Source organism: Garra rufa, chromosome 3 (genome assembly GCF_049309525.1).
Source record: "Garra rufa chromosome 3, GarRuf1.0, whole genome shotgun sequence".
Lineage (NCBI taxonomy): Eukaryota > Metazoa > Chordata > Actinopteri > Cypriniformes > Cyprinidae > Garra > Garra rufa.
Window position 1 is genome coordinate 4,581,010 of NC_133363.1, and position 27,487 is coordinate 4,608,496.

Below are 27,487 nucleotides of genomic sequence, written 5' to 3' on the forward strand. Positions count from 1 at the left end.
ACAGAACTTTATTACGTTAATTTAGCACCATATACAACAGCCTACTTGCTGCACAGTCTAAAACTTTTGTTAGGGCACCTTATTTTGCGGGGCTTCCGAACAAGGTTAATTTAGTTTTGCTTTTTTAAATTCGTTTTATTTTAAATAGAGATCACGATTTCCTAGCAATTCTAAACTAAGCAAAATAATGTGAGACAAAATATGTGTTCAAAGTGGTTTGAATGAAAAAATGATTCGCTCACAAAAACATAACTGGATGAACCTGCGTTTTTGAATCAATCTCTAGTAGTCAATGACAAATACATTTTTTAACAGTTGTTTCCATCTAGTGGTGAAACAAAGCAATCGACACAAACATTACTTGAAGCGCCAATTACTTTCAAAAATTGATGTGTGCTCTGTTTTGATATCTCTACCATAGACATCACATCAGTGTTTATATCCAAACTATGACCTTTAATCAGAATATTGCTGTGATAATATTAACGACTGGGTATTTGAAAAGACTGTTTGTGAAGCTGTTTTGCCAAAAAGCTTTTTTTTTTTTTTTTTTTTTTTTTTTTTTTTTAACATAAACATGATGACCGCTCTCTCTGTCAGCGGCAGTGCAAATATAGATTTGAATGTTCCGGTAAGTCTTTTTAAAGGTTTAACAGACATGAGGAATCGTTGTCATTTACAAATGATCGCGTGGGTTTTTTAATTTTTGAATCTCTATCATTATTATTATTATTATTATTATTATTATTTTGGTCGGTGTTGAATCTGTGGCGGTAGGAATTTAAAGGTTGTATCAGCGATTTCTAGCCTAAAACATAAAGTGTCAATTTCAGCTGACCTTTCTTCACGATCCGCTCGCTGCCTGCCCCATAAATTATCTGTGAAAAAACCGCGTCTCTCTGGTCAGCCTAGGGTCCGAGATATGCCAAAAAAACAATCGGCACTACCAACCTTTCCACAGATAAACAAACAGTGTTCCAACCAATCAGCGTCAGGGGTTTGGTGTTGTGGACTTTCCTACTGGTGCTGGGATGTGAGGGAGGCGGAGCGAAAGTCCACAACACCAAACCCCTGACGCTGATTGGTTGGAACACTGTTTGTTTATCTGTGGAAAGGTTGGCATATCTCGGACCCTAGGCTGACCAGAGAGACGCGGTTTTTTCACAGACAATTTATGGGGCAGGCAGCGAGCGGATCGTGATGAAAGGACAGCTGAATTTGACACTTTATGTTTCAGGCTAGAAATCGCTGATACAACCTTTAATCTGTGGCGCACCGCCACAGATTCGTCTATGTGTGGGAAACACTGGAATCCATGTTTTCCTCAATGAACCGCAGCTCCCCAGAACCAGCAGCACTCATGCAACCCCAGACCATGATGCTACCACCACCATACTGGACTGGAGGCAAGACACAGTTTTCATGATACTTCTCACCAGGGCATCACCACACACGCTGGACACCATCTGAGCCAAACAAGTTTATCTTATAGCCTCATAGGGCTGGGTATTGTGACCAATTCGGCGATTCGATTCGATTCTTATTTTTATGGTTTCGATTCGATATCGATTAGCTATCAATATTTCATTTAAAATGTTAGTTTTGCAGACATGAGATCCATATTTTGATATAAATGCTGGTAACTGAAACTCTCCTACTTAAGTTGCTTACTGAAATACACATCTACATTAATAATAGGGTGCACACAGTTGTTTATTTTAAACAACTTTTATTTTAAGTGAAAACTGTAACAAGAAATCATAAATATGTGCATCCATTGTACACCATGTAAACAAACTGCAAAATGCACAATACTGTTAAAAAAATAAAAAGACTGTAAATGTGCGACAGTGAAATCTATTAAGAACTTCAAACATGTTTGAGAAATAAAACATTTTTCTAAATTCAAAACGTTCAAAACAGGCCCATCATAAAGCCCTTGTCTGCGGATACAAAACATTCTAACTGTCCATAAAACTAACAGATCTTAACTACAGCCTAATCATTTTTGATCACCAGATTTTTCTGCAAAAAAAGCAGCTGATGGTGACACCTTCAGGTCAAGAGGTGAATATTCATATCCTCTTACGTGAAGCATGCGCATTAACTGAGAATCGATATTTTTTTACCCAGCCCCATTGCCTCATCAGACCACAGGACATGGTTCCAGTAATTCGTGCTCTTGGTTGTCTTCAGCAAACTGTTTGCGGGCTTTATTGTGAGCCAGCTTCAGAAGAGGCTTTCTTCTGCGACAACGCCTATGCAAACCGACTTGTCGCAGTGTGCGGCGTATGGTCTGAGCACTGACAATCTGACCTACTACTTAGGGCTGGGCGATATACCTTTTCATACCGAATACCGGTGTTTTTTTTTTTATGATATTAATTTTTCATATACCCCAATACCGGTGAGTGTGTGTGTGTACAAAGCGCTAGGAACACGTATGTTGACGCAAACAGAAACCGCAGCTTGCACGTGCTTGTCTGAAGCAACACATCTGAGGTGTGGACGTATTTCAGTATATCTGAGAAAGACCCAGGGTTAGCGATTTGCAAAACTTGCCGAAATTTCAAGAGGGGGTGTGTCTGCAGTGATGAGAGCAGAGATCGGCGCATTGTGCGCAGACAGATGTAGCTTTCAGTGAGAGAAAAACAATGGCTTTACGTTGGTGTTATGTCGCAATATTTTAAAGATATGTCTTTTCTATATACTGTATTTTTATTAATATTTATGTTTTAAAGCCAATGGATATCACACAAGCAACGTGGAAACTGATCAATATGTTAAAGTGAAAGTAAAAACTGACTTTCAGCATCTGATGTGCATTCTTTCAGACAATGAGAGACGATTATACTTCATATGCTGATATTAATTTAGTCCCTTAATATTTTTCTTGTGCCCCGAACATGGTGGGGAAAAAAAATAAAAAAGAAACGTATTTTGTGTAAGGTTTGTTTTTGAAAGTCTTAAATAAAGCTCTTAATTTTCATTGATGACTGCAGTGTTATTAGGGGGTTATGAAAGTCATAATTATGATTTCAGGTGGTCTAAAATGTGGGGACTGAAAGACAAGAATTGCGATGAAACTTCAAAAGGCTATCCATTGAATAAATATGAGCGCTGCACGTTTCAAAATCATTTGTTGCGCTACTTTGTATACTACCATTCTGACAGCGCCTCCTGCTGGAAGAGAAACGCGTAGACTTGTAAATGTGAACTTGTGAAGAATGCACAATAAAGTGTTGTGTATTTTGACTGCAAATCATGAATTCTGATTTCTTCACCTCATTACAATTATGAGTGCCACTGTCACTTCTTTGTGAAGAGCAGCATTTTGTGAGACCAATCAAACCTGGGTTAATACTAGTCCGGTCAATGTAAGCCAATATACTGCAGTAATTATTCTCTAATTTATTAGGAAATGTGGTTAACACCTAGTCATGCATGAAAAAAAAATAAAAAAAATACCGTCATATACCGTGATACCGTATAATTTTGAAAAATACCGTGATATAAATTTTTGGTCATACCGCCCAGCTCTACTACTACTTCTACAACCTTTAAAGCAATGCTGGCAGCACTCATGCATCTGTTTTTGTGAAGCCAGGTTCTGCACCTGACGCACAGAACTTTGTTGATCAACCCTTGCGAGGTCTGTTCCGAATGGAAACCATCTTGGAAAACCTCTGTATGACTCTGACCACTGTAGAGTAACTCGGTTTCAGGGTGTTACTGAACCTCTAATAGCCTTGGCCATCTTTGTGGAGAGCGACAATTTTAATTCTCAAATCCTCAGAGAGTTCTTTGCCATGAGATGCCATGTTGAACATCCAGTGGTCAGTATGAGAGAATGGTACTTAAAGCACCAAATTTTAACTGCTCCAATACAAGATACACAGATTTGTATGGTCCTGTCAAGCAGACAAAAACATAAACATGATGAATAGGACATGTGGCTTTGCATGGTTAAACAACATCACTTACGGTGTGCTCATTTTTGTTGCCAGCTACTTTGACAATAATGGCTGTATGTTGAATAATTTTCAGAGGATAGTAAATCTATACTGCAATACAAGCTGCACATTGACTACTCTAAAATATATCCAAGTTTCATTTCTATAGTATTGTCCCTTGAGAAGATATACTAAAATGGTTGCTGAACTGTGAGGGGTGTATTCACTTTTGTGACATACTGTATCAGCTGGGTTAGTCAGCTAATAATTGTCTGTTAGAAACATTAGGAAACACTTTATTTCTGACTCTTGTGGCCTGAGCGCTCACCTGATGCATCACAGCCAGTCCAAACGTTTCCACATCTCCAGACCCATGCAATGACTTTCTTTTGACTGTTGCATTGAATCCAAGGCAAATACCATAGCGTTCATTATCTGTGACATTTTTGGAGAGGAGCATGTTTATCTCATTGCGTGAAACTGATCTCTGTAAGCTCCAGCTGATATCAGGGCTGTGAAACTGTAGATTTGTCAACATGCGGCTTCTGTATAAACCAGTGATAAAGTATTTCCTTCTTGATCTCTGGTGCTGGCAGCGGCTTCAGATGGTGTCGTCCCGTCTGTCACGTACCAGCCTCTCTTAATTCTGGGAAGTTCCTGAGCCTTTGGTGTTGAATAGAGGTGGAGAACGAGACATAGCTCTCATTTGCAAGAGCTGAGAGCCAGGAAAAGATATCTTGATATTTTGGAGATTTACTGGATTTTTGTGGAAATTATATTGCTGTTCGGCATTGGATCAAAGGTGTGCTTATAATTTGTTTAATTGTTTTATTTAATAGCTTATTAAAGATACATTTATTAACCCTCCACTTCGGACATACTCATTGTAAGTGTGAATGTAATGTTTTTGGACACTTAATTGCATGTTAATTGCAATCAAATGAAAATGTATTTTAGTTTACATTTATTTTAAATGCAATTATCTGAACTTTAGAGTGTTTTTGACCCACTTAAGTAGGACTTAAGTACATATGTCTATGTCATTTCATAATTTTGTTTCTTTGAAACATGGTTAAAGAAGTACTGCTGAATGAGCATTTATGGTAAGCTAAATTGTACTTTAATGTAATTTCTGTTGAAACTTGTATGTCATGTATTTAAATGTTTGTAGGATTTTAATGTTTTTTTTATAGAAGTCTCTTCTGCTCACCAAGCCTGCATTTATTTGATCCAAAGTACAGCAAAAACAGTACAATTGTGAAATATTTTTACTTGTGAAGTATTTTATTTAAAATACAGTTTTCTATTTAAATATATTTAAACATGTAATTTATTCCTGTGATTTCAAAGCTGATTTTTAGCACCATTACTCCAGTCACATGATCCTTCAGAAATCATTCTAATATTCTGATTTTCTGCTCAAAAACATTTGTTAAAAATAGCTGAGTAGAATTTTTTCAGGTTTCTTTGATGAATAGAAAGTTCAGAAGAACTGCATTTATCCGAAACAGAAATCTTTTGTGACATTATAAATGTCTTTATCATCCCGTTTGACCAATTTAAAGCATCCTTGCTAAATAAAAGTATTAATTTCAATAATTGTAATTTTTGAGCAGCAAATCGGCATATTAGAATGATTAATTACGCATATGTAATGATAAAGTTAAATAAAATACATTAACTTCAAATGCAATATTAAATAACACACTATAGTTAAACTATTGGACCCACTTTTTAATACTATGTGCTTACATTTAACTTAATCATTTGATACAATGCAATTATTGTACTATATTGTTAAAAATACCTTCCTGTAGTTATATCTGTAATTTTACACCTTAACCCACACTTAAACCTAACCATAGCAGCAGATCTGTCTCTAACCATACCTGTATCCCACCTCAATAGCAGCAGAAGTGTTTTGCAATTCAACATGAACACAATGGGTATATTGTATCTAGCAATTACATTTTTTTTTGACTCAAGTACATAGTAGTTAAAGACACCTAATTTAAAGTGGGACCAAACTATTTATATATTTAAATATCTTTTAAGTACACATTTGCAATTTAGTACATTTAAAATTAATTAATTAAAATTTAAATATAATATTAAAACATTACAGTTTTAATTATAATCAAGTGTTTTACATGTGTTTTAGTATGTCCCAGGGGAAAGAAATGCACTAAAATACACTCTAAAATGTACTTAAAGTGCTCTATTTTCATGCACTTCTTAATATACTAAAATGTACTTAATATACTAAAAATTGTTCTTTAGTACAGGGCTCGAAATTGCGACCATTTTGGTCGCATATGCGACCAAAAATTAACCTGTGCGACCTCAAATTATATTTGGAAGCATTTGTGCGAGTGAGAGAAATGATTGTGGTGCGACTCGATTTCAAAACTGTCGCTATCCTTACTGCACAGACTGCTGTGAGCTGATACAGTGACGGTTTGGCCGATTTCTCCAACATTACATAACTATTTAAGTTAATCTTCACATTATTACCTTAAATGCAGATTTGAGATATTAGCCGGCAGGGCTCGTAAAATCGCTAGCCCGACGTCCCTGGGCTCTTGTGTTTCCAGTAAGGCTACCAGAATGTTTCACCGGACTGTCAGACGTACTATCGTGAAGTAGAGGACTTCTGCATGTCCTTAAAACTCCTCAATTTATTTGTATCAAATGCAAGGCCATAAAAAGTTATAAACATGTAAAATGGTGTAAGAAAAGTCTTGATTAACGTATAAGTTTAAGAGACGGAAAGTCGATCGCGATAGGGCTGGATAAATCTTCAAAAAGGCAATGATGTCATTGAATAAATATGCAAGCTGTACGTTTCAAAGTCAAAACGCGGCACGGATGTCTTTATATGAATGTATCTGAAGGGAACCGACTGTCCTCAGAAACGTGTCGTTTGCATTGTCAATAGACGTTATGCGCAACATTCTTCCGGGTTCTACAAAACAGCCTTAACTACTTCCGGCCGTCCGCTACTGGTACAGCGAAGATAGGGGCTGTGTCCAAATTCAGGGTCTACATCCTTCGGAGGACTCATTTGAAGGATGTTACGTCACAGCACCGCGACGAAGGCTGTCCAAATTCGTAGGATCCTTCAAATGCGGCCCACAAATACGTCCTCCTTTTCCCCGAATTGGAAGGATGGGTCTGGTGGATCCTTTCCCGTCCTACCTATCCCATAATTCCTTTCGGCAGAGCGCTTCAAATAATGGCGGACAAAACGAGCGGTAGTAATGATGCAAGTTTTAAAAAAACTGGCGTTTCAAAAAATATTTTTTTACAGCGGATGTCTAGTTAGGCCTTTGGTTTTAGCGTTAAACTTATTTTTTTTTTACATTTGTATGTTTATATGTTAAAAAACATCACTTTTGTAAACTAGCTTCTTTCTTACTGCCTGTGTGAATATCCCCTTACACACAGCTAATTTCTTGTTAGTGATTGAAGCTGTTTTTAACGCTTTTTGGGACGAAAGAGCAGTTATTTTGTTTTGTGCAGTACAGATAACCTTACTTTTTGCTTAGCGCTGTCACGGTTGCTAGGCGATAGGATACGAGCAACGGGGAAGGGAGGGAACTGAAAGAAGGGTAGGCTGTCCAAATTCACTGACACCTACTTCCAGGTTTTGCGGTCTTCGGAGGACCCCTCCTCCGAAGACCTGGTAGGAAGGATCCTAAGGAGGATGCAGACCCTGAATTTGGACACAGCCAGGGACGTTCTAAAACACTTAACGTGAAAAACGCTTAACGTGGCTTAAAAAACGAACAGGAAACCCCAAATTTATGTCAAACCTTACTTCTAACAAACACTAACTACTGTCAAAAGAACGAGCCCTTATTCCACAGATAAAGTGAATAATATCACGTTAAGCGTTTTCTCCCCCATAGAAGCCCGTTATAAGGAAACAGCTTAACGTGGTTTAACGTACCTCAACAGCGATCAGGGAAGACCAAATTTATGTCAAAATGTTACATTTAATAAACACTTGCTGCTGTCAAAAGAATGAGCTATTATTCCGCATATAAAGTGAATATATCACGTTAAGCGTCCCCCATAGATAAGGAAATAACGTGGCTTAACGTATATAACATTAGAAATTTCTGGAGAAAATGTGATGGTACGCAAAGTTGCTCCAAATTCATGACTTCTTTATAATAAGTAAAATTTGACAGAAGGTACGCTAAACCAGCCTGAGTCCATGCACTATGGGGAACGCGTAGCTTGATATTATTCTCTTTATGCTGCTCGTTCTTACAAAATAAGCTGCTGTTAAAAGAATGAGCTCTTATTCAGCGTATAATGTTACGCGTTATTCCCCATATATATATATAAAAAAAAAAACACGTTCTGCTGTCAAAAGAACGAGCAGCATAAAGAGAATAATATCAAGTTACGCGTTCCCCATAGAAGTCCATTATAAGGACTCAGCTTAGCCTGGTTTAGCGTACTTTAACCACGTCTTCTGTCAAATTTTACTTATAATAAAGAAGTCATGAATTTGGACCAACTTTGCGTGCCATCACATTTTCTCCAGATATTTAATGTTTTACGGTAGAGAAAAAAATAAAATATTCATTCTATTCTATTGGGACAATCGACCACACAAAAACGGAGCTGCGGTGATTTATTTTTAAACTCTGCTGCCAAGCAGGGTGAGAGGGACATCACTGCATCGAATTGTTTTTGTTATTTCTAGGAAGGGGAATTAACGCTTAACGTGATATTATTCACTGTATATGCTGAATGAGATCTCATTCTTTTGACAGCAGCAAGTGTTAATTATATGTAACATTTGACATAATTTTTTTTTCCCCCAGTCGTTGTTAAGATACGTTAACGTTAAGCTTTTTTTGTAATGGAATAGGGGAGCGATTACTTTATATGCTGAATAAGAGCTTGTTCTTTTGACAGCAGCAAGTGTTTATTATATGTAACATTTGACATAAATTTGGTCTTCCCTGATCGCTATTGAGGTAAACCCACGTTAAGCTGTTTCCTTATAATGGGCTTCAATGGGGGAGAAAACGCTTAACGTGATATTATTCACTTTATCTGTGGAATAAGGGCTCGTTCTTTTGACAGTAGTTAGTGTTTGTTAGAAGTAAGGTTTGACATAAATTTGGGGTTTCCTGTTCGTTTTTTAAGCCACGTTAAGCGTTTTTCACGTTAAGTGTTTTAGAACGTCCCTATCTTCGCTGTACCAGTAGCGGACGGCCGGAAGTAGTTAAGGCTGTTTTGTAGAACCCGGCAGAATGTTGCGCATAACGTCTATTCATGTCTGATAAAACTGCGTTAAGGCTGGTTTGTGTACAGCTGTTACCATGGAAACCGTATTATTTCAGCGCTCCTAAAGCGCCCCCTCGTGACAAACATTAATTTTTATTTCTAATACATTTTTTCAACTGTTTATGGTCAAATTATTGCAATTATCGATCCATGTGTAAATGTGAAAGAATTTAATGTGCCTTTTAAAAATCTAAACAATTAAGTAATACTAATGTTATATATCTTATATAAATATAAGAAATTATAAACTTGATTTATCCCTTTTAATGGTATAAAGGTTGAAATGCCATTTTATTAGATTTTTTTTTTGTGTCTGTATCTGAATTATAAATCATGTCATTTTATGGCTTAATATTCTACCGTACATTGTCCAACCCCAGCTCTTTAAAAAAAAAGGGGTCATAAATTGCCTTAAATTGATATTTTAAAATGCTGCAGCGACACTAAATGGTGAAATAAAATTCCTTCCTTGATATTTGTTTATATTTGTGTATTGAAAACATTTTTGATTGACATTTAGACTCCTATCTGATTTTCTATATTTAAAAAAAAAATGTCTTTTTTAATTTGGGCTAGTTAAATTAATTTTTGGGCTATCAAAATCTGTTAATCAGAATCGGCCATGAAGAATCAAGATCGGCGCATAACTAAAAAGAAATTGGGTGCTCCTAAATTTTTTGGGATGCTCCTAACTTTTTAAAGTTGGGAGCACCAGTGCTACCAAGTAAAAAAGTTAATTTCGAGCCCTGTAGTACTTAAGATAATCTTAAGAACATCTAAGTGTACTCAACTGTTTGGGACCTCATGAATATGAACAAAAATGTGCTTTTAACATACTACCTTTTAGTGTAGTAGTAGAATTGAAACCATTTTTCGATTGTTAGAAATGATACGTTTGATTAAAATTATTGTAAATGAAATCCCTTGATGTAAATGAAATGTAATACATTTCTACATTATTTTTCATGAAAATCCAAATAGAACTTAGTATATAAAAATCCTCTAAAATTGTATTTAAAATGATTGTGGCACATGTGGCATAAGGGGGGTTAGTTGTACAGAGCTTACCAATAAAAAAAACAATTTAACTATTTGTCGACTACGCCACCCGGCACACACCGGGAATAACAACCCTATGCAAGGGCACACAGGTTCGTTGCCAAAGGCAGGGTGAGCATTGAGAGGTAAACAAATATAAACAAATCACTTTATTTAAACATACAATAAAAAGAGAATCAATACAAATGTCACACAACGTCTCAACTCAGATCACAAACACAACACCAGTAACATACAAATACAGTACAATAGTAAATTAAAGAAAGAGAGGTGGCTGGCAGAGACCTAAGATTCTTCCCCACACTCAACCATAACACACTTGTGAAACCCCAAACGAAAAATGTTAAACAGCACTCAATGTGGACAGGTTACCATGGCCAACCCCTGTCACATTGAAGACCAGCTAACTTGTGCGCAGACAGCGCAATCCTGGGCCAGTGTTCAACCACAAAATAAAACAAAAAATAATAAATGGACCAAGTTGAGTTCCAGACAATACTTTAAAAACTGACAATAAGGACAAAACAGAGCAGCAGTTCAGTCACGTTGCTTGATGTTTGTTAGGCTTCAATTAAGATCATTGGAAACCCCTGGACGTGCAATCAAACCTGCCAGACATTAAACAGAAAAGGTTACTCATAGAAACTATTGTTAAAACAAATTAACTTGTCATACATACCGAGAGAACTGCGAAATGCTGCAATGCACATGGTCGCTCACCACACCGGATTACAGCTACTTGCACGTCCATGACTAAAAACAACTATGGTAATAAATCTCCATTTAACAGATAAAAAGGCCTTTTTTCTAAAACTGAGACTAACCTGAAAACTAGCCAACGGCTGGTGCACAACATTCAGGAGGATGACCCAACTGCTAGCCCTCAAAGCGCCACATGTCACAAAGGGGCGGTACCCAGGATGATGCATCCCGAGCAGCCAAACACTTCCTTCTTTTATATTCACAACATGGACACTAATTGGCTCATGAAACGTACACAAATGACCAATCGAAACAAAATACAACCACTGATTGGTTAACCAATTTGAGTAACACCAGCCAATCATTCTGGGGCTATACCTCACTCTACTACACACACTTTTAAGCTATGTAATTGTAAGTCACTTCTGGTGTACTTCATCTGACAACACTTAAAATCAACTTTAAGTGTTAAGTGCTAATCAGTGTATTTATATTAAGTGTACTTACAGTAAGTAGCACAGTTGGGAAAAGTACTTTTAACTACCCTAGTGAAAACAAATATACTTAAATGTATTTAAAATGCATTTATTTCATGCTAAGTATACTACTAATATATTTACATATTGTGTACTTAATAAAAAATACCCTGCAATTGTACTTTTAGTATACTAAAGTTGCATACTTAAAAGTTGCTAAATTGGAACAACTAATGTTGTACTTAATGTGCTTTAATTGTGCTGAAGTCCAGCTAAAGATATACTTAAGTATGTTTGATTGTGCTAAAGTGAAACTATTGCAAGTATACTTTAGATACATTTCTAATATTTTGCACTTAAAGACAGATATTATTTAAAGAGCATACAACCCTCATCAACAGTGACATTAAAACATATTTTAGGCTTAATATTAAGAAATGTGCATTGTGCACAAGTAGTACTCCAAATAAAGTTGAATTGCAATTTTTATATCAGTTAGTCTCAAGCGATATGTCAGTAAATATGTTAATAGACTTGAACTATACTTAGATTTCAAATGCATTTATTTTAAATCTATTACTTTTTACTAGGTTATTAAATTACTAAGATATTTGAAATAAAATCAATCTAATTTGAACTTAGGATAACTAAATAAAAGTGAACACATTTTTAAATCATTCAAAGCACACTTTTAAGAAATCTATTAATAAAAGTCATCTTTATTACACTTTATTTCAATGCAGTGTTGTTTTTGACAACCATCTTAGATTTAGTCTTAGTCTTTTGGACTAAAATGGTTATTAGTTTTAGTCAAATTTTAGTCACTTCTATATGTGATAGTTTTAGTCCAATTTTAGTCGACGAAAAGTCAAAAAGGTTTTAGTCTAGTTTTAGTCAAAAAAAGGGGAAAAAGTAGTCTTTTAAGAAATTAATGTAGGTCAGTAAGTATTTTGCTGTTGGGTAGTGTCACTTATAAGTTCTGAAAATAGCAGATCTATAGTTCAACACAATGTGAGCTTCCGGATCGACTATTTTCACTAATAATTACAATAATGAAGGAATGTTTTAAAACATAAAAGACAAACAAGGATGGAATGCTAAAACGGCTTGCCATAGTAGTATGGCTAAGAGAATTTAATGCTAAAACGGCTTGCCATAGCGTCAGATATTTTCCGGTTTTAATTGGCATGCACAATAAGCAGAAATGTCATGCATTTTAAACGTCTGACGGACCACCCACTAACATTTTCGTCTATTCTCGTCTCGTCAACGAAAACTCACACACGTCTCGTCATGTTTTAGTCTTCAATGAGCCAATTTTATCTCGTCAATGTCTCGTTATCGTCATGGAAAAAAGTGGCGTCAACGAAATGATTTCGTCATCGTCATCGTTGACGAAAACAACACTGTTTCAATGTACTAAAAATTAAGTTAGTATACTTTTGCAATTGCACTGAAGCATATACTTTTAATATACTTTTAATTAGTGTATTTATAGTTTATAGCTTTTACAATTATATTAAGCACAAAAATAAGAATGTACTACAAATGTACTTGCTTGTACTGTATTTAAGTACGCTTTATTTTAACCTGGAGTTAGTCAATACATCAAAAAAATCTCATGTACAAAAACATGGTATTACCATTGATTGCACCATGTCCAAAAAAGTGTTTTATTAGTAAATTCACCAAGTTACTTACATTTTATTTCTCTTCTTTTCAATTAAAGGTTCAAGAGTGTGCAGTGAGGACGTGTGTTTTTAATTATGACGAACCCTTATGCACGCACTATTGAGCCTCTGGACCCCCAGAAGCCCGACCACAAGTTCTTCAACCTTAAAAAGCTTGAAGACCCCAGATATAGTGAGACAGTATTTTGTATGCATGCCTTTTTGAATTAATGGAGATATGACTGAGATATGACTGTGTTCTTCATGTCTTTAAAGACCAGCTTCCCTTCTCCATCCGTGTGCTGCTGGAGTCCGCGGTGAGGAACTGTGATGAGTTCCTGGTGAAGAAGGACGACGTGGAGAAAATCCTCAACTGGAAGGTGACGCAGAGTCAGAGCGTCGAGGTGCCTTTCAGACCGGCTCGAGTCATCTTGCAAGACTTCACGTAGGTTTTAACTGGATCTTTATATCTCAGAGCTGTTTATCAGTGTTTCATATTTGTCTCATTGTTCGTTCTCTGTAAACAGGGGTGTTCCTGCAGTGGTTGATTTTGCAGCCATGCGTGATGCGGTGAAAAAACTACAGGGCGACCCTGAGAAGATTAATCCAGTCTGTCCGGCAGACCTTGTCATAGATCATTCCATTCAGGTTGACTTCAACAGGAAGTAGGTCTTTAGTAGTTGACAGAGATGTAAAAGTGTTTTGCATAGTCTAGTAGTTTGTCTGTCAATCTGTTTTCATTTACTGAGTTCTCATGCTGGAGTGTTCTGAAGGAGTTCACTTCCAAAACAAAAATTTCCAGCTAATGTACTCACCCCCTTGTCCTCCAAGATGTTCATGCCTTTCTTTCTTAAGTCGTAAAGAAATTGTTTTTTGAGGCAAACATTTCAGGATTTCACTCCATATAGTGGACTTCTATGGTACCTGAGAGTTTAAACTCCTAAAATCAGTGTTTCCCCTACCATTATCTTAGGGGGGCGGCCCGTTCATTTTATTTTCGATATAGCGCCAGATCACAATAGAAGTCATTAGTGGTGCAACGGATCACAAAACTCACGGTTCGGATCACATCACGGATTTTGAGTCACGGATCGGATCAGCAAAAAACAAACAAAACAAAAAAAGTTTGTTTTTTAATAATTTCTGAATGCTAACTAAGTACTTCTAATCCACAGCAAAAACTACTAGCTGAACTAATAAAGTAGGTAACAAAACAAGAACAATTACACAAATTACAAGTGTAGATGAATACAACAAAGTTACTAATAAAATCAATAACACTAGTATTCAGGTGCAGAAATGTAATAATTAATTGTAAAATAACTAGTGCTTCTCACTCCAGGTATTTATAGGATGCTGTCTCTTTAAGCCCTAATGCACGTATCTAATACTGGCACGCATTTGGTATTCTGTAGTCTTTGCACGCATCTTTCTCAGCTGTTTCAGTTCACTCAAGACATAAACGACTGTATTTACCAGAATACCAATACGGGTATTTAAACATAACTTTGTATGTATGTTAAGAGAAGTTTGGAAGAGGAATCAATCAGTGAATCACGCAGTATAAATCGCGCGTCTCTCTCTCTCTGTCTCTCTCTCTCTCTCTCTCTGTGTGTGCGCGTGCTCGCTTGTGTGCGGCAGAGGTAAAAAACAAAACAAAACATACATACATAAAAAACAGCGCGTGTCTTCTCTTTTGCTGCAGCGGTTTAAACAGTTTGAATGAGTAAATTGGCAAGACAAAACATGTGCAAATTATAAACTTTTACTCTATGATGGTTAAACTTAACAGTTAATCCGCGAACCACATGTGTACCGAACCGTGGAGTCCGGTCCGTACGGATCACGGTTCATCTACGATCCGTTGCACCCCTAGAAGTCATTTAAGGTTATCTTTCCTATAGAACAGGTCTATACATTGTTCCTTTATTAAACAAAGTAAATTGCCTTATGTTATTTATCTTATTTACAAGAAGGCATGTCATTTCTGTCTCTACATGGTCGCGCGTTTACAGTGTCTCCTCAGCGAAAACACGGACGGGATCGCGAACTCCATTCATAAAAACGGAATCTACTATAGCGTGGAATGCCACGGAATTTCGTCGATTTTTGGATTAATAAATCAAAAGTTGGTCTTAATTCAAATCGCGATATGGACTAGTGTCTGTGAAAACTGAAATTCTAAAAGACTGTTTTAATATGAATCCTGCATGTTCCGTTTGCCTCTGTATGTATGAATGGAGGAGACGCGTTTTTTTTTTTTTTTTACTACATGTATACTGAAGCAAGCGTGACGCTCCTGCTAATTTTTGGCCTTTGCATCTCACATGAACAGTAGGGGTGGCACGGTACATGGAAAAAAACCGAACCGTTCGGTGCGTGTGTGCGTCACACGGTTCAACGCATGCGCAATGTAGCCTCGTGCACGTAGTGAGTGTCCTTTTCGCGCAAAATAAGAGGTGTGTGTGGACATACAGACAGTAAAAGTGGTGTCCTGCAGGTTAAGTCACATGTTGAAATGGGAAGTTGGAGAGATAAGGAAGGCTGCCTGGAGTTGGAGGATGCGCCAGCGTCGTATAAGGGGCCGTTCACATGTAGCGTCTTTTGCACGCTCATGTTCGTTATTTCAAATGTGGACGCGCGGTATGCACGCTCATAATGGAAGTGACGCGCTCGTTTTTTCCAGGCGCGTCTGCGCCGCATCGAGATAAAAACATCTCAGCTTTTCAGCATTGCCACAAGCGCACTGCAGGTCATATGACATGAACCAACCAATCACTTCTTTAAAAGACAGAGCTTAAAGAGTTCCTCTCTTTTTCTTTTAAAATATACTATTTTTGTAAGAGCTACACATAAGTTGGCTCTTTGATAAATGCAAGTTAAGGCCGTGTTCACACTTACCGTCCTGTTTCAAACTGCCAGCGTCTGTTTCACATTCTAATCCTATGGAGTAAACCGTCTTTTCAAAAAAGCCCTAGCGCTTTTTTCAAACGCCACCGCCGGCGTCTTTTTTTGCAGCTCAGAGCGTCTTTTTAAGTTGAAAAAAGTTGAACTTTTTTGAAGAAAACGCCCTACGTCAAGCGCTTTTTTGACAGCTGACCGTTGACAAGCGAGTCGCAGGACTTATCGTTTCCATAACAACAAAAACAACAAGAAAAACTGGAGAAGTTGCCGGCAGATAAACTTATCGTACTAGTTTCGGAGCACAAGGAGTTGTATGATATGAGTAAACAACTCTATCATAATATACATCACAAAGAGGCTCTTTCTCGACATTTCTTCACCACACAGCACTACGCTACTGTTGCAGCTGTTGTTATAGCAACAAAAGACACACTCGGCTGCTTTTTGTAACAGAACGCTGCCAGCTTTTTTTTTTTACCCAAAAAACGCCCTAGTCAACTTTTTCTTAAAGACGCCAAGTGTGAACACGGCCTTAATTCTTCAGTTCAATCTTTATGTGCAAAAAAGCACATAAATTCCTGTAGAGATAGCAATACACATTCTCCTGTTATTGCCACATAAATGAAAAGCATGTCATCAGTGTCTTCTCTCTTGCTGTATCAGACAATCTCTCCTAGCTTTCCTCAGAGATGGTCCCAATAATGTGCTTAAAGTCAAGTCAAATTTAGTTTATGCATGATTACATGATATAACTTTTTTAATACTGTATCCTAAATTGTGTATAATTAAGCTGTAAATCATATGCTGAAGTACATTTCTGGAGTGTTAAAGATTAAAAGAAAAAAATAACAACAACAACCGTACAGAACCTAAAACCGTGATACAAACCGAACCGTGGGTTTTGTGAACCGTGCCACCCCTAATGAACAGATAAACTCAATCTCCAAAGCTGCTGTGAGTGTCACTTTTGCCGTTTCATTTGAGAAAACTAGCATCATATCATACTTTACAGACAGAAACTTCACGGCAGCCTGTCAAAATAAAAGTACGGTTTAACATGAAACAACAATATTAGTCTTGTGTTACTTTTGTACAGTAGAATGTAGGTGTTTATATATTCCTATTTAAATAATTTACATAAAACAATATATATGATACAAAATAAATATTACAACAAGATTAACCACTTAATTGTAGAAAAAATACTACAATTATTATTAAACGTTTTAAACTGAATATAATTTGTCTTCCATGTATTGATTTTAACAGTAAACCCCCACACCCCAAAGCTGGAAACCTAGGGGAAACACTTTAAATGCAGCTTCAGAGGGCTCTAAACGATCCTCGCTGAATAAGAAGGGTTTTATCTAGCAAAATGATCGGTTATTTTCTAAAAAAAATTAAATTTATATACTTTTTTTTTTTTTTACTCAAATGCAGATTTTGTCTAGCTCTGTGTGAACTCTGTATATTACGGTTTAATACAGTTATGTTACAGGTATGTTGAAAAACTACCATCTCATTTTCTTCTTCAACTTCAAAATCATCCTACATTCCTACAAAAGTACCGATCCAGTGTTTGCAAAGTGAATGTGCAAAGAAGATCAGACACCAGGAACTTGTATCATAGTTTATATGTGACCCTGGACCACAAAACCAGTCTTAAGTCGCTGGGGTATATTTGTAGCAACAGCCAAAAATACATTGCATGGGTCAAAATTATAGATTTTTCTGTTATGCCAAAAATCTGTAGGAAATTAAGTCAAGATCATGTTCCATGAAGATTTCTTGTAAAATTCCTACTAAATATATCAAAATGTAATTTTTGATTAGTAATATGCATTGTTAAGATCCTAATTTGGACAACTTTAAAGGTGATTTTTCTCAGTATTTTGATTTTTTTTAGACCCTCAGATTCCAGATTTTCAAATAGATGTATCTCGGCCAAATATTGTCCTATCCTAACAAACCATACATCAATAGAAAGCTTATTTATTGAGCTTTCATATGTTGTATACATCTCAAATGTATACAACATATGAATATCTCAAAAAAATTTAACCTTATGACTGGTTTTGTAGTCCAGGGTCACATGTAGTAATGAAAGTGGTTAACATTCAACCAAATGTTCTTTTTCATCAGTAGTATTACTTATGATTTTAATTTTGTGAATGGGAGTTCATCTTTTGCTGTGTTATAAGCCAGGCTTCGCACGCTTTTACTTTTGAATTCGCGATCTTGTCATGTTTTGCAAGGAAATACAGTTGTTTACAGTTGTTTGTTTTGCTTATATCTATACACCTTTCACTTTTTAAGACTAAAACAAATGCTTAAAAGATCGAATAATTGTTATTCTTAGCACAACAATAAAACAGTAGGCTACGACAAACTAGCTTACATAGCGTTTACTAACAAAATTAAATAAATTAAAAAATAATAATTAATGTAAAATAATTAAATTAAAAATAAATAAAATAAATGAAAGCCTCCATAGCGTAACATGAAGTAAGCAGAAAATTAACAAGCTTTTCAAAATGAAAACAAAAAGAAAAGTAAACTGGCTGTCAGTGACAGTGCTGGCATGTTCACAGAGCTAGACAAGACAAGCATTTAAGGTTAAAAAGTATATAAATTGTCAATTTTGTCAAAATTGTGAATTTATGTTAGCAAATAACCGATTTCGCTAGATAGATCCCTTCTTCCTCGGCTGGGATCGTTTAGAGCCCTTTGCAGCTGCATTTAAACTGCATTTTAGACGTTCAAACTCGGGGCACCATAGAAGTCCACTATATGGAGAGAAATCCTGAAATGTTTTCCTCAAAAAACATCATTTCTTTACGACTGAAGAAAGAAAGACATAAACATCTTGGATGACAAGGGGGTAAGTAAATCTGTAAATTTTTGTTCTGGAAGTGAATTTCTGGGTTTGCTTGGTTTATTTCAGTGTATGTACCGTCTATAATTGAGAATTTATTTAATTCTAGTCTTAATCAAGAACACAGAGTGCTTTGTGTTTAAGTTCTTAATCATAGACAGCAGGGCATGAAAAAAATGACACCCTTTGTGAAAAATAAGTATGCTTTATCATGCATTTAAACTTTTTACTTTTTGGAAGTTTAAAAGTTTAAATTTGCCATAATTAACAATTTATTGTTTGTTATTTTATATAAATGTAATTTAAAGATTGGAAGTACACTACAAGTGCACATTTCTTTTCCATAAGGATGGCTGTTTAAATAGTTTTGAACTCCCAAAATGTTACTGTCACATCTTATAAATGAAATCTAAAACTGAAATGTCACTTGAAGCTCTTTTCTTGGAATTTGTTCTCTGGTGACAAATATGTAACAATTGAAACTTTTCCATGCAAAAGTTCATTACCTTTTCCGTTCTTAAAGGTCTGACAGCCTTCAGAAAAACCAAGATCTCGAATTCGAAAGGAACAGGGAACGATTTGAGTTTTTGAAGGTAGTTTTCACTTTCTGTGCTTGACATGGTCAATATTTGTTTTGGTCTTCAAGACATGAGGATGATGATTGAGTGTGAGTTAACTGTGTGGATCCACAGTGGGGTTCGAAAGCATTCCGGAACATGCGGATCATTCCTCCGGGATCGGGAATAGTTCATCAGGTCAATCTGGAATACCTGGCCAGGGTTGTGTTTGAGCAGGATGGTTACTATTACCCGGACAGTCTGGTGGGAACGGACTCACACACTACCATGATTGATGGGTTGGGAGTGCTGGGCTGGGGTGAGTGAAACTCATCGAGAATCATCGGAAGTTTCATTGCTTTAAATATTATTTAATTATCTTTACAGTTATTGTTCCTAGTGTGAAATGCCCTTAAGTCATAATTATGAGATACAAAGTTTCAAATGATCATAATTATGACCTATTATGTACTATGATATATAAATAAAATGTTGAAATTATGAGATACTAAGCCATAATTATGTCATTATTTTGACTTTCATAATTATGACTTAAAATGTCAAAAATGTACGATGTATAAAATGTATTTATGTATAAACTTACATTTATGTAAGACTGTGTTTTGACAGATCATTAAAAGTTAAAAAAACATAGATATTATTTAATGCTTAAAATGTCAACTGAGATCATAATACTCATAATCATACTTATAATGCTTATGATAATTTCAACTTTATCTGACAAATTTGACGTAGAACTAATTGACATGTTTTGTAAAAAAAAACATTCAGCCATGAAAGTTTAAATTAAGTCATAATAGATACATTGCAATTGACAAATCATAATTATGTCATCATTTCAAAATGTTATTTCTTTTTAACTTAGTATCAATTTATGTTAGGTCATAATATTGAATAAATAATTATGACAATTTCGACTTTTGTGTCATAATTTTGACTTGTGTCAACTATGCTATTGTATCTCATAATTTTGACATTTTGTATATAAGTCATTATGCATGTCATATTTATGACAATTTTGACTTTTAATTTTACAATAATTACATAGCAACTCATAATTTTGACATTTTGTCACAATGCATATCATATTTATGACAATTTCAACTTTTTTTCTTACAATTATCACTTAGTAACTCATACTTTTGACATTTTATGTCATTATGCATATCATATTTGACAATTTTGACTTTTTATCTCACAATTATTACATAGTATCTTATAATTTTGACATTTTGTCATTATGCATATATTTATGACAATTTCGACTTTTCATCTTACAGTAATTACATAGTAATTCATCATTTTGACATTTTATGTCATTATGCATGTCATATTTGACAATTTTTACTTTTTATCTTACAATTATTACTTAGTAACTCATAATTTTGACATTTTGCCACTATGCATATCATATTTATGACCATTTCAACTTATCATCTTACAATGATTAATTACATTTTTAACCTTATATATAAGTCATTATGCATGTCATATTTGTGACAATTTCAACTTTTCATCTTACAGTAATTACATAGTAATTCATCATTTTGACATTTTATGTCATTATGCATGTCATATTTGACAATTTTGATTATCTTACAATTATTACTTAGTAACTCATAATTTTGACATTTTATGTCATTATGCATATCATATTTGACAATTTTGACTGTATCTCACAATTATTACTTAGTAACTCATAATTTTGACATTTTATGTCATCATGCATATCATATTTGACAATTTTGATTATCTTACAATTATTACATAGTAACTTATAATTTTGACATTTTATGTCATTATGCATATCATATTTGACAATTTTGACTATCTTACAATTATTACATAGTAACTCATAATTTTGACATTTTATGTCATTATGCATATCATATTTGACAATTTTGACTATCTTACAATTATTACATAGTAACTCATAATTTTGACATTTTATGTCATCATGCATGTCATATTTGACAATTTTGATTATCTTACAATTATTACATAGTAACTCATACTTTTGACATTTTATGTCATTATGCATATCATATTTGACAATTTTGATTATCTTACAATTATTACTTAGTAACTCATAATTTTGACATTTTATGTCATCATGCATATCATATTTGACAATTTTGATTATCTTACAATTATTACATAGTAACTCATAATTTTGACATTTTATGTCATCATGCATATCATATTTGACAATTTTGATTATCTTACAATTATTACATAGTAACTTATAATTTTGACATTTTATGTCATTATGCATGTCATATTTGACAATTTTGATTATCTTACAATTATTACTTAGTAACTCATAATTTTGACATTTTATGTCATTATGCATGTCATATTTGACAATTTTTGCTTTTTATCTTACAATTATTACTTAGTAACTCATACTTTTTACCTTTTATGTCATTATGCATATCACATTTGACAATTTTGACTTTTCATCTTACAATTATTACTTAGTAACTCATACTTTTTACCTTTTATGTCATTATGCATATCACATTTGACAATTTTGACTTTTCATCTTACAATTATTACTTAGTAACTCATCATTTTGACATTTTATGTCATTATGCATATAATTTATGACAATTTCAACTTTTCATCTCACAATTATTACTTAGTAATTCATGATTTTGACATTTTATGTTATTATGCTTGTCATTTGATAATTTTGACTTTTTATCTCACAACTATTACATAGTAACTTATAATTTTGACATTTTATGTCATTATGAATGTCATATTTGACAAATTTTACTTTTTATCCTACAATTATTACATAGTAACTTATAATTGTGTATCACTGTTGGGCTTGTTATTAAAAAAAAAACATTAGATATTCAGTAATCGGTGTCAAATGTTAAGCTGAGGTTTAAGCGCAGATGTTTTGGAGCAGGTGTTGGCGGTATCGAGGCTGAAGCGGTCATGTTGGGTCAGCCGATCAGCATGGTGCTGCCAGAGGTCATTGGCTACAAACTACAGGGGACACCCGACAAATATATCACCTCCACTGACATCGTGCTCACTGTCACCAAGGTATGGTGCTATCCAGAACAGACAATTATGGTTTGCTTTAAAGAAATGATAGAAATATTCTCCATATTCAAAACAAGCTTCATGCTTTAGTGGATGTTTACTAAATGCTCTCTCTGCTCAGCATTTGCGGCAAGTTGGTGTGGTCGGGAAATTTGTGGAGTTTTTCGGCCCTGGTGTTGCCCAGCTGTCTATCGCTGACCGCGCCACCATCGCCAACATGTGCCCTGAGTATGGAGCCACCGCTGCCTTCTTCCCTGTCGACCACATCAGCATTCAATATCTGAAACAGACGGGTAGGTTAACTTATAAAAAGAGTACTTATTATTGACATTATATACTTAAAGCAGTAGTTCACTTCTAGAACAAAAATGATAATAAAACAGATAATGTACTCACCCCCTTGTCATCCTAGATGTTCATGTCTTTCTTTCTTCAGTCGTAACAAAATTATGTTTTTTCTAGAAAACATTTCAGGATTTCTCTCCATATAGTGGACTTTTAGTTTAAATGCAGCTTCAAAGGGCTCTAAATGATCCCAGCCGAGGAAGAAGGGAATCTAGTGAATTGGTTATTTTATTAAAAAAAAATACAATTTACATTCTTTTTAACCTCAAATGCTCATCTTGCCTGGTTCAAAACAGTTAGGGTATGTTGAAAAACTCCCATCTCATTTTTTCCTCCAACTTCAAAATCATCCTACAAAGCAACGCATATTTATAAAGGGTTTTTGACCTTCTTTGCATGTTCAATTTGTAAACCCTAAGTCGGTACTTCTGCAGCGATGTAGGATGATTTTGAAGTTGGAGGAGAAAATGGGAGTTTTTCGACATACACTAACTGTCATGAACCAGAATACACAGAGTACCTGGAGAGCAAGACAAGATAAGCATTAAAAAGGATTAAATTATTTTTTAGAAAATAACCAATTATTTCACTAGATAAGGCCCTTCTTCCTCGGCTGGGATCATTTAGAGCTCTTTGAAGCTGCATTTAAACTGCATTTTGGAAGTTCAGACTTGGGGCACCATAGAAGTCCACTTCTTGAATCTTGAAACATTTTCCTCAAAAAACAGATTTTTTTTTTTTTTACGATTGAAGAAAGAAAGGCATTAACATCTTGGACACTGCAAAAAAAAATTTTAATGGAGGATTTTCTAGACAAGTAATAATTGGAGTAAGCAAAATAATCTATTTTTTTTCTTGAATTTTTTTTATTTTGCTTACCCCATTGGCAGATTATTTTGCTTGTTTTAAGCAAAAACTCACTTGATTTTGACTTATTTTTTTCTGAAAACAAGACAATAATTTTTACTTGTCTAGAAAATCCTTCTTGATTTAAGAATTTTTAGATACTTTGGCTGGAAACGAGACAAGTCTAAGTAAGAAAATCTTTTTTTTGCAGTGGATGACAAGGGGGTGGATACATAATCTGTCAATTTTTTTTTGGAAGTAAACTTCTTTAAGTGAAAACTAAATGTAATGTTTTTCAGACATTTTTTTGCATGCTGATAGCAGTGCTGTGTAATGAAAATGTAGTTTAAATTAAATATCTTTTATTTCATTAATAGTATATCATCTGCAAGTAGAGTTTAAAAAAAATACTTTTAATCTTAAGTACAATGCAGATGCACCTTCAAAACAATTAAGCACGCTTTTTTCACAAGAGAAACTATGTTCTGCTGTGGTCAGGAAGGTTTGAACATTCACAGCTCTCATTGTTTGTTTTTAAGGAAGGGACACAGAGAAGCTGAGTTACATAGAGAAGTATCTGAAAGCGGTGGGCATGTTCAGAGACTACAGCAACACTGCTCAAGATCCAGAGTTCACTCAGGTACCAAATCTAAACCCAATGCATCTGCTGTTCACAGATACTGTATATTAGCCTTTCTGCAAAATATCATTCTAATTCACTTTTCTGTCATGCAGGTTGTTGAGTTGGACCTCAGTACGGTCGTCCCCTGCTGCAGTGGTCCCAAGCGGCCGCAGGACAGAGTGGCTGTATCAGAGATGAAGCAGGACTTTAAAGCGTGTTTAGGGGCCAAGGTACATGCCACAGAAACACCTGGGAAAGCAAACAGGAAACACGTTCCCTTTGAATCTAGAGATAATGCAGCATTAAAATCCCTAATGAATCCCCAAGTATTCTCTCTACACATTTTGAGTTTTTTTTCCAGTTTGTGCGTTGTTAGTGAAGTCATAATATTGTGTATGACACGACTGACACTTAATCAGTATTTTGAGGACTGTGACTGTAATCACTAAACTGGAAAATTAGTAACCTCATGAAATCACATGATGGGCAGATGTTTTGTTTTTGTGGTAGGACATTTCTGCTAAATAAGAAAAGAAAATCATACTTTGGTAAAAACATTTATGACGTAAATCATAATTATGAGGAAACTATTAAAATCAAAATTATGAAATAAACTCATATAACTTGAAAATAAGTGACTTAAGTCAAAATTGGGACAACAAGTAGAAACAAAGTAAAGAATAGTAAAAAAAAAATGCGTAGTCATAATTGCAACACAAGTTGAAATTGAGTCATTATAACATGGTATTCCCAAGGGTTCTTGAAATCCTTGAAAGTTTGTAAATCTGAAAAAAAATGTCAAGGCCCTGGAAAGTTTTCGAATATGAACATACATAGATACAGGTCCTTGAAAGTTTTCTGGAAAAAATTCCTTATTGTTTTCTCACTTTGTGGCCCATGCATACAAGCTTGCTTCATTTACATTTGTTACATGCATTCACAATAAATAGAAAAAATAAGTCTTTGAATTTGAAGGTATTGGACCTGGAAAGTCCTTGTAAGGTCCGTGAATTTGAAGTTAACCAAGGTGTGGGAACCCTGATGACAAAATTATGAACAAGATAAAGAGACAAAGCCATAATTGAATTTTTTGTGTCCTAATGACAGTCAATTTTTTTTCCAATGATTTACATAAGTATGACAAAGTCACGATTATGATATAAAAGTCCAATTTGTGATAGTCATTGAACAATAATATGGAAAGTCAAATTTAACCGGTCAAAATTATTACAAAAACTCATTTCAATTTAGGACAAAACAGTTCACATAAAACTCCTAATTATTTCATTAAAAGTAAAAATTATGAGATTATGAAGCATGTTAATTTTTGACTTTTTGACGTTAATTAAGTTAACTTTTAGGAGCTGCTAGACTAAAGATAGCCTCAAAACAAATATATATGTGACCCTGGACCACAAAACCAGTCTTAAGTCGCTGGGGTATATTTGTAGAAATAGCCAAAAATACATAGTATGGGTCAAAATTATAGATTTTTCTTTTATGCCAAAAATCATTAGGAAATTAAAGATCATGTTCCATGAAGATAATTTGTAAAATTCCTACTATAAATATATCAAAATGTAATTTTTGAGTAGTAATATGCATTGTTAAGAACTTAATTTGGACAACTTTAAAGGTGATTTTCTCAGTATTTTGATGTTTTTCCACCCTCAGATTCCAGATTTTCAAATAGATGTATCTCGGCCAAATATTGTCCAATCCTAACAAACCATATATCAATAGAAAGCTTATTTATTGAGCTTTCATGTGATGTATACATCTCAGTTTTGTAAAATTTAACCTTATGACTGGTTTTGTGGTCCAGGGTCACATATGAACTATGGACATGATAACCATGTCATAAAATCCACAATAGTCATTTAGATTTAGATTTATATTTTTAGATTTCATGGGTTCTTTAAAGGATTAATCTGCTTCCAAAATAAAAATTCCCTGATGATTTACTCACCCCCATGTCATCCAAGATGTTCATGTCTTTGTTTCTTCAGTTGCAAAGAAATAAAAACATTTTTTTTTGAGAAAACAATCCAGGATTTTTTTTCATTATAGTGGACTTCAATGGTGCTGAATGGAGTGAAGGTTAAAAATGCAGTTAAACGATCCCAGCTGAGGAATAAGTGTCTTATCTAGCAGAACGATCGGTTATTTTCTTACCAGAAATGCTCATCTTGTCTAGCTCTGTGATGTGCATGCATACTCTATGTATTCTGGTTCAAGACCGTTAGGGTATGTCAAAAAACTAGTAATTCTTTAAAGCAGTGCTGAAGCATCCATTCTTGAGCACATTAATCATCCATTACTGTCTGTTGTCTACAGCAAGGCTTTAAAGGATTCCAGGTGGCTCCTGAGCGCCATGATGTTCGAGTGCCATTCCAGTATAACGGAGCAGAGTATTCGCTGTCTCACGGATCCGTGGTCATCGCCGCTATCACCAGCTGTACCAACACTAGTAACCCCTCAGTCATGCTGGGAGCAGGTACATGTTTGTCCACAGGGATGCCATCAAAATTTAATTCACCTACACCTGCATGTGCCTTGAAGCACTTTGTATCACAAAAGGATGGTTTTCAGAGACTCTTTTGCATATTTCAAAAGTGTTTGAAAATAGGGCTCAAAAATCACAATAGACGTTGTCCATGTCACTCTTTAAATTCTTAATGATATAATTTTACATTTTTATTTGACCTGCATATTTCAGTGTCTTTTAAGTTATTACTTGGAAAATAAATTAAACTTTTTTAGATTTTAATTAAACATTTAAATTCAGTAATATTTTCATGAACTGTGCAAAGAGAAAAGTTATTAACATGATAGAAAGTGAATAGGAGAATAGAATTTTTTTTTCTGTTGTTTTTAATTTCTTTGTTTTAGTTCTAAATGTCTCTTGAATTTCAGTGGTTTTCATGCAACCACAAACAATACATTGTGGTCAACACCAACCATGTTTATTCTTACTTCAAGTGAATTCTGTTAATTTTAACATTTTGAAAATTATTGATTTTTCTCTTCAGCATTAAAACCGTTAGGATATTAAGATCATGTTCCAAGAAGATATTTTGTAAATTT

General features: G+C 34.7%; 1 protein-coding gene across 2 annotated transcripts in view; it reads left to right on the top strand.

Annotated features, from left to right (window-relative positions):
• Window positions 1-27,487, top strand: part of aco1 (aconitase 1, soluble) — a 48,755-nt gene that overhangs the window by 9,541 nt on the left and 11,727 nt on the right. Inside the window, exons 1-11 of one of the 2 annotated variants that reach the window (XM_073835595.1) lie at window positions 4,528-4,755; window positions 13,230-13,363; window positions 13,447-13,615; window positions 13,698-13,835; window positions 19,473-19,542; window positions 19,642-19,825; window positions 22,448-22,587; window positions 22,709-22,880; window positions 24,318-24,418; window positions 24,514-24,630; window positions 26,738-26,897. In XM_073835595.1, the coding sequence (XP_073691696.1) occupies window positions 13,267-13,363; window positions 13,447-13,615; window positions 13,698-13,835; window positions 19,473-19,542; window positions 19,642-19,825; window positions 22,448-22,587; window positions 22,709-22,880; window positions 24,318-24,418; window positions 24,514-24,630; window positions 26,738-26,897 (1,348 nt within the window). In that variant the 5' untranslated portion in view covers window positions 4,528-4,755; window positions 13,230-13,266. Of the gene's footprint in view, window positions 1-4,527; window positions 4,756-13,229; window positions 13,364-13,446; window positions 13,616-13,697; window positions 13,836-19,472; window positions 19,543-19,641; window positions 19,826-22,447; window positions 22,588-22,708; window positions 22,881-24,317; window positions 24,419-24,513; window positions 24,631-26,737; window positions 26,898-27,487 lie in introns of those variants that run through there. The other variant, XM_073835596.1, reaches the window with a different exon arrangement.